The 18,679-nt window shown below is 38.0% G+C and overlaps 1 protein-coding gene across 1 annotated transcript; it reads right to left on the minus strand.

The window, feature by feature from the left end:
- Positions 1-16,135: 16,135 nt before the first annotated feature.
- LOC308520225 (disintegrin and metalloproteinase domain-containing protein 20-like) lies at positions 16,136-18,451 on the minus strand (the record flags this gene model as incomplete). The annotated part of the gene is made up of 1 exon (XM_081092750.1): positions 16,136-18,451. The coding sequence occupies one exon, from the start codon at positions 18,449-18,451 to the stop codon at positions 16,136-16,138; it is 2,316 nt and encodes a 771-aa protein (XP_080948876.1).
- Positions 18,452-18,679: the final 228 nt, after the last annotated feature.

Below are 18,679 nucleotides of genomic sequence, written 5' to 3' on the forward strand. Positions count from 1 at the left end.
ACTTTCACCACTACTATTTAACATAGTACTGGAAGTCCTAGTTATAGCAATCAGACAAAAAGAATAAAAGCCATTTAAATAGGAAAGAGGTAGTAAAACTTCCATTATTCACAGATGACATGATATTGTACATAGAAAACTTCAAGACTTCACCAGGAAATGACTAGACTTAATAAATGAATTCACAAGGTAGCAGATACAATATTAACATCCACAAATCAAAGTCATTTTTATACACCAATAATGAACTCTCAGAAAAAGAAACTAAAAAAACAATCACATTTACCATTGCAACAAAAAAATTAAGATACCTAAGAATAAACTTAAAAAAGGAGGTTAAAGACCTGTACTTGGAAAACCATAGGACATTGAAAAAAAGGTAGAGAAAGACACAAACAAATGGAAGTGTATGCCATGTTCATGGATTGGAAGAAATAACATCATTAAAATGTCTATACTACACAAATCAATCTACAAATCCAGTGCAATCCCTATTAAAATACCAATGGCATACTCCACAGAGCTAGAAAAAATACTCAAAAAATTTATATGGAACCATAAAAGACCCCGAATAGCTGCAGCAATCTTGAGAAAGAAGAACGAAATAGGAGGGATCACAATACCAGATATAAAACTATTCTACAAAGCATTATAATCCAAACAGCCTGGTATTGGCACAAGAACAGGAATATAGACCAACCAATGGATCAGAAAAGAGACCCCAGAAATTGACCCACACTACTATGGTCAATTAATATTGACAAAGGAGGTAGGAACATACAATGGAGTAAAGACAGCCTCTTCAACAAATGGTGCTGGAAAAACTGGACAGACACATGCAAAATGATGAAACCTGACCAACAACTTACACCATACATAAGAATAAACTCAAGGTGGATAAAATAAACTTAAATATAAGGCATGAAATCATAAAAAGCTTAGAAGACAACATAGCAGTAAAATCTGAGACATCTCACATAACAATATGTTTACAGAAACATCTCCTAGGGCAAAGGAAACTAAGGAGAAAATAAACAAATAGGACTCCATCAAAATAAAAAGTTTCTGCACAGCAAAAGAAACCACCGTCAAATTGAAAAGGTAACCCACTGAAAGAGAGAACATATTTGCTAATAATACATCTGGTAAGGTATTAATATCCAAAATATAGAAAGCATTCATACAACTCAACAAAAGGAAGACAGACTAAAAAAGAAGACCTGAATAGATATTTCTCCAAACAGGACATTGGTGGATTCTAATGAACAAAATGAATTGACCAATAAAATAAGACCCAAAGCAGGGAGGCATGAGACAGACTGACATAACTTGATGTGGGGTTGGGGGACAAGAACAGATAAACCTAAGAAAGTGTATATTTATATTCATTACCCATGGACATGGGAAAAGGGTAGTGATGACCTGAGGGGGTAGGTGAACTTGAGGAGAGGAGGAGGGTCATGGGAGAGGGGGAGAGGGGATGGGTGATATCTATAATACTATCAACAAGAAATAATATACAAAAAATAAAATAGTAACACTCTAAAAATATTATTGAATTTACAGGAAATAGGATTTATTAATTGCTGGAGTACTATATAATGGTTACTTTCCTCTACTTAAATAAAACAAAGATGATCTTAAAATCATAAAAAAATTACATTTTATAAAGAACTACTTTCCCAAGTCAAACATTTTTTTTACTTAAAAATATCAGCACTTGCCGAAACCGGTTTTGCTCAGTGGATAGAGAGTCGGCCTGTGGACTGAAAGGTCCCAGGTTCGATTCTGGTCAAGGGCATGTACCTGGGTTGTGGGCACATCCCTGGTGGGGGATGTGCAGGAGGCGGCTGATCGATGTTTCTCTCTCATCGATGTTTCTGACTCTCTGTCTCTCTCCCTTCCTCTCTGTAAAAAATCAATAAAATATTTTTAAAAAAATATCAGCACTATTAATTAGCTTCAAATTCTGATAACTGAAAAAGGAATTTACTTTTATTATCCACAAGCTCTCCCATCTGCACTCTTTACCACAGTTGTAATTATATATCTAAATTTAAATTCACTTCTACTCTCTAAAAGGACTTTTCTTATAGTTTTACTATTTTTTCTTAGTTCTCCCATTTGTTTCTTAAATACATTTCATTTTAATATTGAAAATAATGTAGACACAATGGAATAAAACAAACAAAACTCCCCGGTACCCTAATGAAACATGGTTTGTATTAAAACCACAAATTAAGTTTGTGTTTTCTTTGTAACTTACCTGAACTAAGACAAGAGGTTGGAGCAGTAAAACTTGGGGAAAATGTTTCAGGAGATTCTGTTTTAAAACTCTTTATTTTTCCACCATGTCCAAGACTTTAGGTACATTGAGCTATTTTTAAAATTTTTCATTAAAGTGTAATCTGTACTAAAAATGAACACATCACAAAGGTTTATAGATCACAGTATTTTCAGAGCAGAATATGCCTAGTTAAGCAATATTGAGATTAAGCGGGAACCCCGGTGCACTGTTGGTGAGAATGTAAATTGGTGCAGACTCTGTGCAAAACAGTATGGAGGCGCTTCAAAAATTTAAGTGTGGAGCTACCATGTCTTGGATGCTTTATTTGTTTCTGCTTACTTCTGCTTTTACCTTCATTCAGTGTACCTGGATTTCTCTCTCTCAGGAATCATTTGATTCTCACTTCCTTCCATGAAAAGCAACACCTGCCTCTCTACTTACACTTCTTCATGGAGACCTCCTTATTCCTACTGATTTCTCTTAAAACCTATGTGTCAACAATGTGAAAACCAGCAGAGGAAGATTTCTGTCTTTAATACCCCTATGACCTACTGAACAAATGTCTGATCCCAATTTGCTTTGATTACCAAGGACGCTTCTGAACCGCTAACCTGGTGGCCATCTCATTAAACCACTATGTACTTGTCTTTCTAACTGTTACACCAACTCCCAAATCAATCCTGAAAAAACCTCAAATAATTTGAAATTTGATTTATAAATTTCTTCTCTTATTTACATCTTATTTAAATTCTGAATGTGCATAGCAAGTATGTGGACAACATATACAACATTCAGTTTATTTTATCATTATAACTCATCTTCAATGATAAACCATCAAACTGTGGCTATGGCCTACATTGTATTAACATTCTCAACTATTACAGCTCTAATATCTTAAATAATTTAACATGGCTTTTGTTCTTAATCTAAACTTATTCATCAAATTCACAGAGGACTCAAATAATGGTTCTTGTCATTTATTCCACATTTCTTTCAGTAACACACAATTTTCACCTCCATTCTTATGTACCTTTCCTCTATAGTCAGTTAATTCAAATTTGTCCAACTCCTTAACCCAAACTGAATTGATCTATTCACTGCTACAACAAACTGCTTACACTACCTGGAAAAACATCAAACTATATTTAGGAGGATGCTTAAAAAGAAAAAATAATCAGAATAAAATGAGATACCCTGACACCACAGCCTGAAGGTTGATGTTATAAACAGATATTTATTTCAAACACAGTTATACTTTAATACTTTATCCTGTTAGAAAATATATATATTGATTTCAGAGAGGAAGGGAGTGGAAGAGATATATAGAAACATCCATGATGGGAGAGAATCATGGATCGGCTACCTCCTGCACACCCCACACTGTGGATCAAGTTGGCAACCCACGCATGTACCCTTCACCTGAATAGAAACCAGGAGAGATCCTTTAGTCCCCAGGCCAACACCCTATCCACTGAGCCAAACCAGTTAGGGCCTTTGTCCTCTTTTTATCCACAAGTTTCATAACTTTCTGAATTTCTAATGTCTTTATTAATGCACAGAGCATGGGGCTCAAATTCTATGTTGTTTTTGTTTTCATAAGTTCTTACTGCTGACTTTCAATCATGATAGTTCAAATGGTAAACCAAGAATTACTCATCGCCAAGAACACAAAAATAACTCATGATGACTAGAGGAAATCTTTGAGCATAAACATCTCAAAATTGTGAATAAAATCCCAATACCCTAATTTCGTCTCTATTGATATACATTGGCTATATTCTTGCTATAGAGTATTGAGTAATGTTGTGATGTAAAGGCATTGTTAAATGAATACTATTGCACTGTTGAGAATTATCTTAGCCCATATAAATCTGTGACATGATTTATTCATTAGACATCAATTTGGGATCAGGCAATAAGAGAAAAAAAGATGCCCAATATTTTTTAAGCTAAAATATATTGTCCTCAGTACATTATTGTATTTAATGACTCTAAAGACTAATCTCCTGAAAGAATACAACAACATTTTCAGTGTAGTAATGCCTGTAATAGTAGTATAGCTACAAATTACACTGTTGCCACAACCTTTGTGGCCGGGTCCAGTATCTGAAGAAGGGGCTGACACACAAATGAAAATGCTATATAAGAAATATGAATTTAGAAGGCATGGGGGGCCAGGTGGAGACCTCTTTCTTGAAGAGGCACACCAAATTTTGGCCTGGTCTGCTATTTATTTACTTGAATACACATTTGCCCTTTAGCAATGTATATAGGCATATCAAAGGTAAAGTTTGGTAAACTGTAAAAGGATTACCAGGTTAGGGAATTGCCTTGAGACATTGAGCCCACAGCAGGGCAATATTATGCTGATTTTCAGCCCTGGTGAATATCAAAGTCCATTGGCCTTCCAATGATTCTTTCTGTATTAACATGCTAACTTACTGTTGGCTTTAGCCTCAGGCACACTGTCAGACTTTCTATGCATCCTTTATAAATACTTTATTCTTCTTCCCTGTGGGATGAATTTTAGTTACCACATCTCCCTCACTTTCATTCATGGCCTACTCAGTGTATCCTCAACTGTAACAACCTATTAAGAACATATTTCAGCCCTGCTGCTTTGGTTCAGTGGATAGAGCACTGGCCTGCAGATTGAAGGGTCCCAGGCTCAACTCTGGTCAAGGGCACATGCCCGGGCTGTAGGCTCCATCCCCAGTTGGGGACGTGCATGAGGCAGCCGAGTAATGATCTCTCATCATTGATGTTTCTCTCTCTCTACATCTCCCTTCCTCTTGGAAATCAATAAAAAATATTTTTTAAAAAGAACATATTTTAGTGGATCTCAATGAAATAGAAAAGAATGGGATCCTTATCAAGATTTGAACAACCTAACAGGAAAAGATCCTGGTGTGTGTGTGTGTGTGTGTGTGTGTGTGTCTGTGTGTGTATGTGTGTGTATTTATGCATGCACAAAAACAGGGTGCTTCTCAGCTTTGTAGATCACCTTCCTGAATGACTTAGGAGAAAATTAGTGGTTGTCAAGATCTTCTCTTGGACTATGGACCAACCTGCCTATAGTTTGTACCACCCATCATTATGAACAAAGATTTTTGAGACTTCATATGGTAAAGGGAAATATAAATCCCTTCCCTTCTGTCTCTCATTTAATGACATTTTATATTTAGCCAGTTAGCAATAAGACTTTCTCAGTTACACACCATGCAACTGTCTAAAGTTCATTAACTTTGGGGTTTCACCACCTCCATCTGAGCTTATTTCTCATTTCTCTTTAAAAGTGAAAAAGTCCAACAACCTTTCTTACCCTCATCCTATGTGCTCTCTATTCACAGTTGAAACACCTGCAGGACTTTCATTCAGATCATCCTCCTGTTTCCAGATTATTTCCTTAACACTGAATCATATTATTGAATACTTAAAATTCCAGGGGAAAAATTGCCAACACTATAAAACCTTCTCAAAAGAAACCACATATCACTAATCATCTAGAAATCTCTTTTGAATGTAAAATAATATCATAGACATTAAAAATCTGCATACAAAGCTACTTCATATCAAAGGGAGAATAGGATTAAATTGTCAGCAAGAAAAGACAAATGTAAAATTTAGAGGAAGAGAGAGGTTAATAAAACAAAGGATGTGGGAATAAATTTAGTTAATAAATTAACTAGCTAGCAGATGAAAATGCTCATCTGGACAGTCTGCAGATGAGCACTTAGCAGGTGGGCCAGGATAAACCATAGAAACAATTTACTAGTAGTTATTTAGTATCTTTGAAAGTTTAGCTGTGGGACCGAGAGGAGATTTTATCTGGCATTGTCCGCCACTGTCTTTCTATTACCCTAAATACAATCCATTTTAGTAAATGCAGACTTTCACTTTTCCCTCATTGGATTTTCTCATTTTTCCACAGCTTTGGTTACAAATAGGTCCTAAACAATTAAATTTGACAGTGAGGTTTTTAATTACTTTGGCTCAATTTAATGGTTCTGTAGTAACATTCATTAAATGAGTAGGAGGGGTAAATAAGTGAGTAGGAGGGATAAATATATGCATTTTTAGAAAAATTTGGCCCTATCCAATTTTCTATATAATCTACTCTTAATTAGAAGAATATACTAAGGATTAATCTAGCTAAATTTATTGCGCCATGTGCTTTTCTTTTTTTTTTAAATTGACTGTTCATTTTATATTGCTTACAAGTCTTTACCCACGTGTAAATGATGTACTAGTTATTGTATGGATTTTGTCTTAGTGACCAATAAATACTTGAAAATTATTTATTTATTAAAGACTATGTTAGTCATTGATTTGTTGAGTTTCTATAGTTTGTTGTTTCATTTATTTTGGACATTCACAGAAATTGTGATTCACATATTTTAGTTTATTAACTTTGGGCCAGAGTAAAACCCTAAGACAGAAATATGTAAAATGTTGTGTCTTAGATTTTTCCTTAGATAAATAACTACACGTGCCCATGTATAAAATGTGAGCGACAAGGGCGGGGGCGGGGGGGGGGTTACATAAGTACTAAAAGATTCCACCTATCTATATTCAAAACACATTTTCATATGAGTCTATTTGATTAGTTAAGGAGCATATTGAGAGGTGTACATTAAGGAGATATAGATGTTTGCTAATGGTTTCAGTAATAAATAATTATCTACAGTCAATTAGTCCAATATGTAGGGAAAAAGTAATCTGGGAGAAGTTAAAAAAATCATGCACTGTTTTAAATGGTTTTCTGAGAAAATAGTTGAGCTCTGACTTATATAATTAGTTTCTTGTTCTGTTATTTTCTGATATTTGGGGGGGTTTATCTGGAGGTCCAGAAAATATTAACTCTTAGATAATTTTTCAGGTTGTACTCAAAGTATGGAGAGGCTTCCAGATTCATAATATTTTAGAAGGTATGGGCCAGATAAATATAATGGGTGGAATAAAATGGCAAGCATTGCAATTATTAGAGAAAGGCAAATTACAAAATTGAAAGACTTCACAAAAGAGAAAGGGGAACCCTAGTACATTGCTGGTGGGAATGCAGACTGGTGCCACCCCTATGGAAAACAAGTATGGGATTCCCTTAAAAATAATTTAAAAATAGAGCTGCCATTTGACCCATGGATCTGAATTGTAGGTATATATCCTCCTAAGAATCCTGAAACTTCTATCAGAAAAAAATATATGTACCCTCATATTTATAGCAAAACTATTTACAAGAGCTAAGATCTGGAATCAGCCCTAGTGCCAATCAGTAGATGAGTGGATAAAAAATCTGTGGTACATTTCCACCATGGAATACTCTGCAGTTTAAGAAAGAAGGATCTTTTACCCTTTGGGACAGCTTGGAAGGGCCTGGAAAGTGTTATGTAAGTGAAATAAGCTAGTCAGAGAAAGTTGCAAGTTGTTATCAGAGGTGGGCAAAAGTAGGTTTATAATCATTTGTATGGAAAATAGTACAGTAATCTATACTAATAAAAGGGTAATATGCTATTTAGACTGGGAGACCTGGAGACTGGACGTCCTTCTGGACAAAGCCATGGTGGCAGGGCTGAGGCAGAGGCGGTTAGGGGCAATCAGGCTGGCGGGGGGTGGGGGGAGGGCTGTTGGGGGCAAGTAGGCCAGGAGGTGGGGCAATGGGGGGCAAACAGGGTGGTGGGGGGCAGTGGGGGATGAGCAGGCTGGCAGGGGGGCAGTTGGTGGAGGGCAGGCTGGCATGGGATGGCAGTTGGGAGTGAGGAGGCCAGTGGGGAGGAAGTTGGAGGCAAACAGGTTGGCGGGTGGAGACAGTTGGGGGCAAGCAGGCTAGTGGGGGGCAGTTGGGAATGATCAGGCCGGTGGGGGGGGTTAGTTGGGGGCGATCAGGACAGCTGACAGAATGGTTAGGGGCGATCAGGCAGGCAGGCCGGTGAGCAGATAGGAGCCAGCGGTCCTGGATTGTGACAGAGATGTCCGACTGCCAGTTTAGGGGATTGGGCCTAAACGGGCAGTCGGACATCTCCCGAGGGGTCCCGGATTGGAGAGGATGCAGACCAGGCTGAAGGACACCCCCCGGCCTGTGCACGAATTCCGTGCACCGGGCCACTAGTAATAAATAATAAAAAATTAACCTCAAAAAAAAGAAAAAAAAAAGGCAGCCAAATAGGCAGTTGTATCCAGAGCCTTATTCCAGAGCAGATAGAAGGAGCATCTATATTGAGTAGCATCCACACAGAATTGGTGAAGTAGACACAGCTGGTGAGACAATTCACAGCCAGGAACTGCAGAGGATTCCTGGAGAATGGTAGGACCAGGGATCTGGGCAGAGTCGCCGGATTAAGTAACTGAGAGTATCATAAGGAAGCTGCAGGGCACCAAGTCTTCATACCTTGGGGACAGGCATAACATCCAAGTGTGGAAAAGAAATTCACAGGGATGCTGGCGGCAGGGGATTCTAGATCTAAGTCCACAACTGCGAGAGGTTCAGCCCAGAGTGTCCGCCTGAAGAATTGCCCCAGCTCTGTGGTGCTGGGGTTAGAGAAGTTAGCAGTCACATGGTTGTTTTGCCTCTACAGTGGGGCCTTGACTTACGAGTTTAATTCGTTCTGAGACCGAGCTTGTTAAGGAGCTCGTTAACTCAAATTACTCTATCAACTCAATGCAAAAAATCTGCCAAGAGACAGCTGGTATCTCAAAAAACTCGTTAGTCGGGACACTCGTAAGTCAAGGCCCTACTGTATTTTGACTTTGTTTTTATATGCTAAACCCAGTTCATTGGACCTTTCAAAAACACTCACCCTTGGCTGTGGTGCAGGTGGAGGTGAGGACTTGTGGAGTCTGGGGAGAGGCTGTGGAGGAGAGTGGCTTGGGGAGAGGTGATCAGGAATTCAGCACTGAGACATTCCAGACCCTCCAAACCTAAGCATCCATTTTTCTCCTGAAGAGCCAGCACCTCCCAGAAGCTTCAGGGCAGCTAATACAGCCACGCCCAGACTATACCCTGAGCTGTACAAAGGACAAAAAACTCTGACTATCCCCAAAGAGCCCTCAGGGACTGGGTTGAAGAGAGGCCTGTCAGTCCCAGAATGCAATACAGCACCCTACCTACCTATGGCCCTGTCAGAAACAGCTGCCTGAGTGATTAAGATTGACAGCAGACAGACAGGTTAAGTGGGCACCACCTAACCTGATTGGTCCCACCTGCTTGCAGCCAAGGCTGTGAAGACAGACACAAACAGAGCAGTGGTGGATAGCTTGGATTTTCAAAATGGTGCTGAATACCTAACAGGAAACAGGGAAGCAGCACACAGAACAGAAGAATGAGGTCTTAAACCAGACCACTTGGGGCATTAAAACTCAGGTGAAATGAACGGCCATCTTTCTTTTATTATTATCTCTTGAATTAAATATTTTTAAATTTTCTAATTTTTCAGTTTTTATTTCTTTGTATTATTTTTTCTTCATTCTATTTTTTATTATTTTATTTTATCTTTTTAACATTTTATATAATTATTTTTTAATTTTCTTTTATTTTTTTCTTCTTGTTCTCTCATTCTCATTCTACCTCCTCTATACTGAATCGAGATCCTCCCTCTATTAATTCAATTCCTAACCTTACTTTCTGTACATAAACTCTGTCTCTACAGATTCTGCCCCCCCCCCCCCGCCCCCCCCAGTCCCACACACACACACACTTTTCTGGGTGTTTGTTCTTTGCATTTTTTGGTTTCTCTGTTTGTTCTTTGGTGTTTTCTCCCTATATAAAGTTTTCCTGCCTTTTTCTTTCTTTTCTCTATTACCTTTCTTTTTTTCCTTCGGTATCATTTTTGGTCTCTTTTCTTTCTCCTAATAACTTTTTTTTCTGGTGATCACTTATATTGGGGTTATTGGTGTAATGAGTACATTTGTGTTTTGTTCCCTTTGTGTTATATCTTGTTGAGTTGTATTTTGTGCTCTTCACTCAACATGGTAGAGAGCTAGCCATAAAACCAGACAGCTCAAGAGGAGACTCCATCCATGAACGGGACAATAACACTCAAGATGCAACTGACCCAAGAGAACACAAATATCCCAAGTGGGGACATTCCTAGATTACCCAGCCCAGAAGACCAGAAAGATTGCACCACTAGGTCCCACAAAACATCTATTATTATAAGACAAATTTAAAGTAAACCTAGGTGGCATAGCAGTTTCATCTAACATAGAAACAATCACAAAGGAACAGAAAAAATGGGGAGACACAGAGACAACCTCCATTCAAAAGAAAAGGAAGAATTGCAGAAAAGAGAATGAATGAAATGGAGTCATGTAATTTGTTTGAGAAAGAATTCAGAGCAATGGCTATAAGGACACTGAAAAGGATGGAAGACAAATTCAACGACATGTGTAAAAATCAAGAGGAAATGAAGAAGAATCAAGAGGAAATAAAGAATGACATAGTTGCAATAATAAATACAATACAAAGTAGACCATGAGAAGCTGAGAACCTCATCAGTGAGTTAGAAGACAAGAGATAAAAAGCCACCCATGCACAGCAGTAACTAGAAAGAAAACTTAAAAAGCAGGAGAAGAGCCTAAGAGAGCTTTGGGCCAATATGAAATGAAGTAACATTTTCCTAATAGGGATGTCAGAAGGAGAGGAAGTGCAACACGGAATAGAAACTTGTTGGAAGAAATAATGACACAAAACTGCCCTGATTTGAGGAGAAAAAAGCCACAAAAGTCCAAGAAGCACACAGAGTCCCAAACAAGATGAATCCAAAATGACCACCAAAAAGATATAACATAATTAAATTGGCAAAGATCAATAACAAAGTTAGAATCTTAAAGGATGTCAGAGAGAGACAGAAAGTTACCTACAAGGGATCTCCCATTGGACTATCAGTTGATTTCTTAGCAGAAACACATCAGGCCAGAAGGGAATGGTAGGAAATATAAAAGTATGCAAAGCAAGGGACTGAATCCAAGAATATTATACTCACAAAGGCTATCATTCAAAATTGAAGGTGAAATCAGGAGCTTCACAGACAAAATAGGTCTAAAGGAGTTTATTACTACTAAGGCAGCAAAGCAAGAAATGCTAAAGGGACTGCTGTAAAAAGAAGATATAGAAAGGGATGAAGGAACACAGGTATACAGAATAAAAATGGTGACCAGCAAGTACCTATCAATAATAAAATTAAATGAAAATGGATTAAATTCTCCAATCAAAAGACATAGGGTAGCTGAATGGATAAGAAAACATGACCCATATATTTACGGTCTACAACAGACCTGCCTCAGAAAAAAAGACTCACACGGACTGATAGTGAAGGGATGTAAAATAAGTTTTAAGACAAATGGAAATGAGAAAAAAGCTGGGGTGGCAATACTTATATCTCACAAAATAGACCTCAGAGTGAAGGCCATAACAAGAGATAAAGAGGGCCACTTCATAATACTAAAGGGAGCAATTCAAAAAGAGGATATAACTCTGGTAAACATATATGCACCTGATACAGAAGCACCCAAATACATAAATAAATTTCTGGAAGATGTCAAGGGAGAGATTGGCAGCAATACAATCATAAAAGGGGAATTTTATACCCAATTAACACTACTGGATAAATCTTCTAAACAATAAATCAGCAAAGAAACAGCAATCCTAAATGACTTACTAGGTCAGTGAGTCAGATGGAACTAATACCTTCGGAACATTTCAACCAGAAGCTACAGAATGCACATTCTTCTCTCGTGCACATGGGACATTTTCAAGGATAGACCACATTTTAGGATGCAGGCAAAGTCTCTTCAAATTCAAGAAGACAGAAATCATATCAAGCTTCTTCTCAGATCAAAATGGCATAAAATTAGAAATCAACTACAATAAAAACAATGAAAAAAATAAAACACTTGGAGACTAATAGCATGTAATGAGTCAATGAGTGAGTTACCAAATAGATCAAAGAAGAAATAAAAAGCATCCTGGAAACAAATGACAATGAAAACATAACAATCCAAAATCTATGGGACACAGTGTTGAGAGGGAAGTTTATAGCTCTACAGGCCTAGGTCAAAAAACAAACAACAACAAAAAATGGTAAAAAATTATCTAGCCCTACACCTTAAGGAATTAGAAACAGAGTAATAAGAAAAGCCCAGAATAATCAGGAGAAAGGACGTAATAAGGATCTGAATGGAAATAAACTCCATAGAAACAAACAAACAAAAGTAATACAAATGATCAATAAAACTAAGAGCTGGTTCTTTGAAAGGATAAAACAAGATTGATGAACCTCTAGCCTGGCTCATCAAGAATCAAAGAGAGAGGTTTCAAATAACCAAAACCAGAAATAAAAGAGGTGAAGTAACAAACAACCTCACAGACATACAAAAGATTGTAAAAAATACTACAAACAATTATACTCCAACAAACTGGATGACCTAGATGAAATGGACGTATTTCTAGAAAAATACAATCTTCTAAAACTCAAAAAGGTAGTATCAAAAAACTGAAATATCCTGATAACTACTGATGAAATTGAAGCAGTAGTACAAAAAAATCCTGCAAACAAAAGCCCTGGACCTGATAGCATCACAGGGGAGTTTCACCAATTATTGAAAGAAGAACTAAAACCTATCTTTCTCAGAGTATTCCAAAAAGGTCAAGAGGTAGGAACACTTGCAAGTTTTTTTCCATGAAACCAGCATTACCCTAATCCCAAAACCAGATAAAGACACTGCAAAGAAAGAGAATTGCAGGCCAATATCCCTGATGAACATAGATGCTAAAATCCTCAACAAAATTGTAGCAAGTTGGATCCAGCATTACATTAGAAAGACCATACACCATGACAAGTGGGATTTATTCTGGGGATGCAAAGCTGGTACAATATCCTCAAATCAATAAATGTGACACATCACATAAACAAATTAAAACACAAAAATCACATAATCGTATCAATTGATTTGACAAATTCCAACACCATTTCCTGATAAAAATTCTCAACAAAGTGAGACTAGAGGGATCATACCTCAACATAATAAAAACCTTATGTGACAATCCTACAGCCAACATCATACTCAATGGGCAAAAACTAAAACCATTTCCCTCCAAAACAGGGACAAGACAGTGATGCCCACTTTCACCTCTCCTGATCAACATAGTACTGGAAATGCCAGCAATAGTGATCAGACAAGAAGAAGAAATAAAAGGCATACAAATTGGAAAAGAAGAAGTAAAGCTATCATTATTCACAGATGACATGGTATTGTACATAGAAAAACCTTAAATACTCCATCAAAAGGCTATCAGACTTAATAAATGCATTTGGCAATATAGAAGGATACAAAATTAACACCCATAAATCTATGGATTTTTTATACACTAATAATGAACTCATAGAAAGAGAAACTAAAAAAAAATCCCATTTACCATTGCAACAAAAAATTAAGATACCTAGGAATAAACTTAGCTAAGGAGGTATAAGACCTGTACTCAGAAAAGTACACGATGTTGAAAAAAGAAATAGAGGAAGACATAAACAAATGGAAGAATATACCCTGTTTAAGGACTGGTAGAATCAACATCATTAAAATGGTCATACTGCTCAAAACAATCTATAGATTTAATGCAATCTCCATTAAGGTACCAATGGCAGATTTCACAGACCTAGAACCAACTCTCCAAAAATTCATATGGAACAAAAAAAGACCCGGAATAGCTGCAGCAATCCTGAGAAAGAAGAACAAAGTTGGAGGGATCACAATACCATTATCAAGCTATATTATAAATCCACTGTTCTCAAAACTGCCTGATACTGGCACAAGAACAGACATATAGACCAAGGGAACCGAACAGACAACCCAGAAATTGATCAAAGCTATCACGCTCAATAAGTATTTGACAAATGAGGCAAGAGCATACAATGGAGTCAAGACAATCTCTTCAATTAATGGTGTTGGGAAAATTGGACAGATACATGCAAAAAAAAAATGAAATTAGATGACCAACTTACACCATACACAAAAATAAACTCAAAATGGATAAAGGACTTAAATGTAAGATGGGAAACCATAAAAATTTTAGAAGAATTCATAGGCAGTAAAATAGCAGACAGATGTCATAGCAGTATATTTACCAATACAGTTCCAAGGACAATGGCCACTGAGGAGAAGATAAACAAAAGGGACTTTATCAAAATAAAAAGCTTCTGCACAGCAAAAGAGAACATCAACAAAACAAGAAGAAAGCCCACTGCAGGGGAGAACATATTTGCTAATGTTATCTCTGATAGGGGTTTAATCTGCAAAATTTATAGGAAATTCATACAACTTTACAAAAAAAGAGAAACAATCCAACAAAACAATGGGTAAAAAAACCTTAATAGACACCTTTTGAAAGAGGACATATAGAAGGTTAAAAGACATATGAAAACATTTTCAGAGTCATCAATAATCCCAGAGATGCAAATCAAAACAACAATGCGGTACCATCTCACACCTGTCAGAATGGCTATCATCAACAAATCAACAAATGACAAGTGCTGGCAAGGATGTGGAGAAAAAGGAACCCTTCTGCACTGCTGGTGGGAATGCAGACTGGTGCAGCCACTGTGGAAAACAATAAGGAGATTCCTCAAAAAATTAAAACTGAACTCCCATTTGACCGATTAATCCACTTCTAGGAATATATCCCAAGAAATCAGAAACACCAATCACAAAGGACTTAGGCACCCCTATGTTCACAGCAGCACGTTTTACAATAGCTAAGATTTAGAAACATCCTAAGTGCCCATCAGCAGATGAGTGGATTAGAAAACTGAGGTACATCTACACCATGGCATAATATTCTGTGGTAAAGAAGAGGGAGTTCTTACTCTTTGTAATAGCATAGATGGACCTGGAGAGCATTATGCTAAGGGAAATAAGCCAGTAGGAGAAAAACAAATATCATTTGATCTCACTCATTTGTGGGATATAATGAGCAACATAAACTGATGAACAGATATTGAGCCAGGGACAGAGAAGCATTGAACAGGCATCAAACTTCACAGGGGAATCAGGGGATGGTTGGTGGAGGGTGATAAGAGATCAACCAAAGGACTTGTATGCATGCATAGGAACATAACCAATGACAGAAGGGAGGTGAGGGCACGTGCTGGGGGTGTGAGCAGCCGGGGAGAGGTTTGTGGGGAAAAAGAAGACTTATGAAATACTTTAAGCAATAAAGAATTTAAATTAAAAAACCACAAAACTATGTTTTTGCTTACTCATGATGGTAAATGTACATTTTTGCTCCCCTGTAGTATTTATAGCAATAATGTGCAGGCTGTAAGTTACAATCTTTGTAATGACTAGCCTTGTTTATTAGTCATGACTGGAATAAATAATAATCAAAAATTTCTGACATTTCCAGTCTCCCTCTAGTTGTCACCTATTGCAGAAACTGATAATGAGAGGACTGGCAAAGAAGAAATGCAATTTCTATGTTTGCATTCCCTGTGTGACAAAGCAGAGTACAAATGGGAAGGATGGTTAGAATTGAGACAAATGGACATTATCCATTAGCTGTACCTTTTCTCAGGAAACACATAGAAAATAATTTCATGAACAATTAAATACTACCTATTTAAAATAATGAAAAACAGTAATAATCTAGGATTTAGGGTATTTTCCTAATTGTTTCATGGACAATGTTTTATGATCCCAAATAATAAAATTATTCAGGCATTATGCCAATGTTCTGTGACACATTCTACCAATTCTGCACCCAGGAGACTAAAATTTAGTACATTGAAAATTGGAAAAGACCGGACTTCATTTTTGAAATTATAAATTGTTGCTTTTTTTTCTAAAATGCAGTAGAACATTTCACTGTTCTTCCTTAGATGAAATTGGAACATCTTGCTCTTTTTCTGTAGGTAAAGCCTTGACATTTTGTTCTTCATACTCATGTGTAGGTGACACATTAGGCTCTTTTCTCTTATCTCTTCTTTTGTGTGCCAGAAAACACAAAACTAAGCAGCATAACAACATAATAAAAATAATGTACCAAAGTAGTATCAGGGAATTGGTTTTTTGCCTCATTTTCTTCCTTTTATACCGAGGGGGTGGCCCACTATCAACACTACCTCCACTGCCTCTTTTCAGGCATTTGGGAGGGTCCCACTCCGAGTTGCAATGGCAGTGCTGTCTGTTGTTGCAGACTCCTCTCAGATTGCAGGTCTTAGGTGAACAAAAAAATGTCAGATGTGCCCTATGATAACACCTCCTTTTGACGCAGACATGTTCTGGCCCACACGCTGTCCCATCTTTCACATCACCAATGTCAGGATCTGTCATTCCGAAGTGGTAGTCGGTACCCCAGCAGGTGGCGCCATTGATGTGAGTCCAATGCACAGTGGAATGATCCCTTAGAAGGGGAATTTGTATCACGTTATCACACTGAATCCTTCCGCACAAGGTATCTAAGGTGCTACATTTTATGTACGCACCGTTCATTAAACCACAGTTCCCAAAACGGTCACCTCGGGTGTTAATTTCTGTGTAACAACTCTGATTTGCACTCTTGGCCTCTTTGCCAAAAATGTTCCTACACTGCACTTCACGGATATTGCATCTCTTTTCATAGCAGTAGCCACCGCCCTTGCATGGCATCCCATTCTGCAAGTACACATCCTCTGGACAATGGTGGGATGTCCCATTGCACCACTCTGGGAGATCACAGTCATTTTCCTCTTGTCTACAAACTTCGCCTGTGGGCAGGATCTGGCAGTGTTTGCAACAAAGCCCAGAAGCACAAGCAGCCCCAGCGCTGAGAGTGCAGTTGGACTCACAGCACGGATCTTTCATACACAAATGTAAATCGCCACAGTCACACTCTTCTCCTTCTTCAACCACACTGTTCCCACACCGTGGAAGTGTGAAGATTTTCCCAGTATTTGATGGAAAGTACAAACAATTTTGACTTGCAATCTTGTTCATGAAGCTGGCATAACTGCAGTTGCTGAATCTAGTTGCACTTGTTGGATATGCATACATTATGCATCGTTTATGTCCACATGTACAAGTTTTGTCATCATGAGGCATACCCAAATTATGACCAATCTCATGTGCCACAGTATATGCAGAAGAATGCACATTATCATACCTGAAACTATCAACTCCACAGTTATAATTATAGTTACATACTGTTCCAACAAAGGATAAGCCAAAATCAATGCCATAGCCTTGCTTTACAAAAAGGTGTGCAACATCATGGGGAATGCGCTTATTAAAGCTAGCTTTCTTCCAATTGCAAAATGCTTCTACAAGACCACTTTTTTTTATTGAAATGGGTTTTTTTTCAGTCCAGACCTCAAGTCCCATTAAAACCACATCAACATCCAATGACTTTAAAAACTTATGTGCTCCATTGACTACACTTAATACTTCATACTGCACTGCTGTGGTGTTACTTCGGTGATGAAGATAGCGACTGTGGTCCACCACCACTGCCAGTTCAAGAAGCCGGTGGTGTGTCCACCAGCCTTCATACCCACTCTGCATCAAAGTGAAATTAGCACTCTCCTGAAATTTCAATTGTCTTGCTATTTCTTCATCTGTTAATCCACATTTCATGGGTGGCAATTGTGTCTCTTCACTCTTCATTCTAAATAAAAGATGTTCAAATGTGGTAGAAAGTCTCTTGGGCTCTATTTCATAAACAATGTCATTTGTCTGTAATATTCCTTGAAAACCTCCCAAACAGGTACTGAGGGCAACCAGGGATTCTGGGTCCCCCTCCACGTAACCATGGTAGTAGCAGTCATTCTGGATATAAGGCTGGTCCTCAAGGAGAGCGCCCTGGTCCGAGTAGGTAAACACTGGGAAATGTCTAGATAGAAAATGCTTATTGACCTTCATGTGTATGACCTGATTCTGACCCCCAAAATGCATTCTGTAAGAGAGCCAGTCTTTAGTCTTCATGCCAAAGCCAGTGCCTGTTACCTTCAAGGGAATCACCACTTCTGGGGGACCTTGGCGTTGGGCGTGCACAATCAAGAACCATCCATATGGGAACAGAATCACTCCCAGCCAGAGTGGCAGGAGAGTGTTCCTCACACACACCAGGGCCTCACTCACAGCCATTATGGAGCCACCACACACAGCCATTGGTGAGAGCAAAATAGGACGGGCAGGAAGCATCACTGTTCCCTCTGAGCTGGGTGTTCAACATTGGCTTTGAATCTGTTCTCTGGCAGGCTCATATTAGAGGAACACACTGAAAGAGAAAATAAAAAGAGGAGTAGAGACAGGTTTGGGGCTTATGAGCAGGCCAAGGTGGAGGAGGAAGAAAAAGACTAGTTTTAAATGGAGTAGTGTTTTGTTTAAGACCTGACTCAGAATACTGCATACATTTGCCTTTAAGAAATT

Source organism: Myotis nattereri (assembly GCF_964212035.1).
Source record: "Myotis nattereri genome assembly, chromosome: 5".
In the NCBI taxonomy this organism is placed as follows: Eukaryota; Metazoa; Chordata; class Mammalia; order Chiroptera; family Vespertilionidae; genus Myotis; species Myotis nattereri.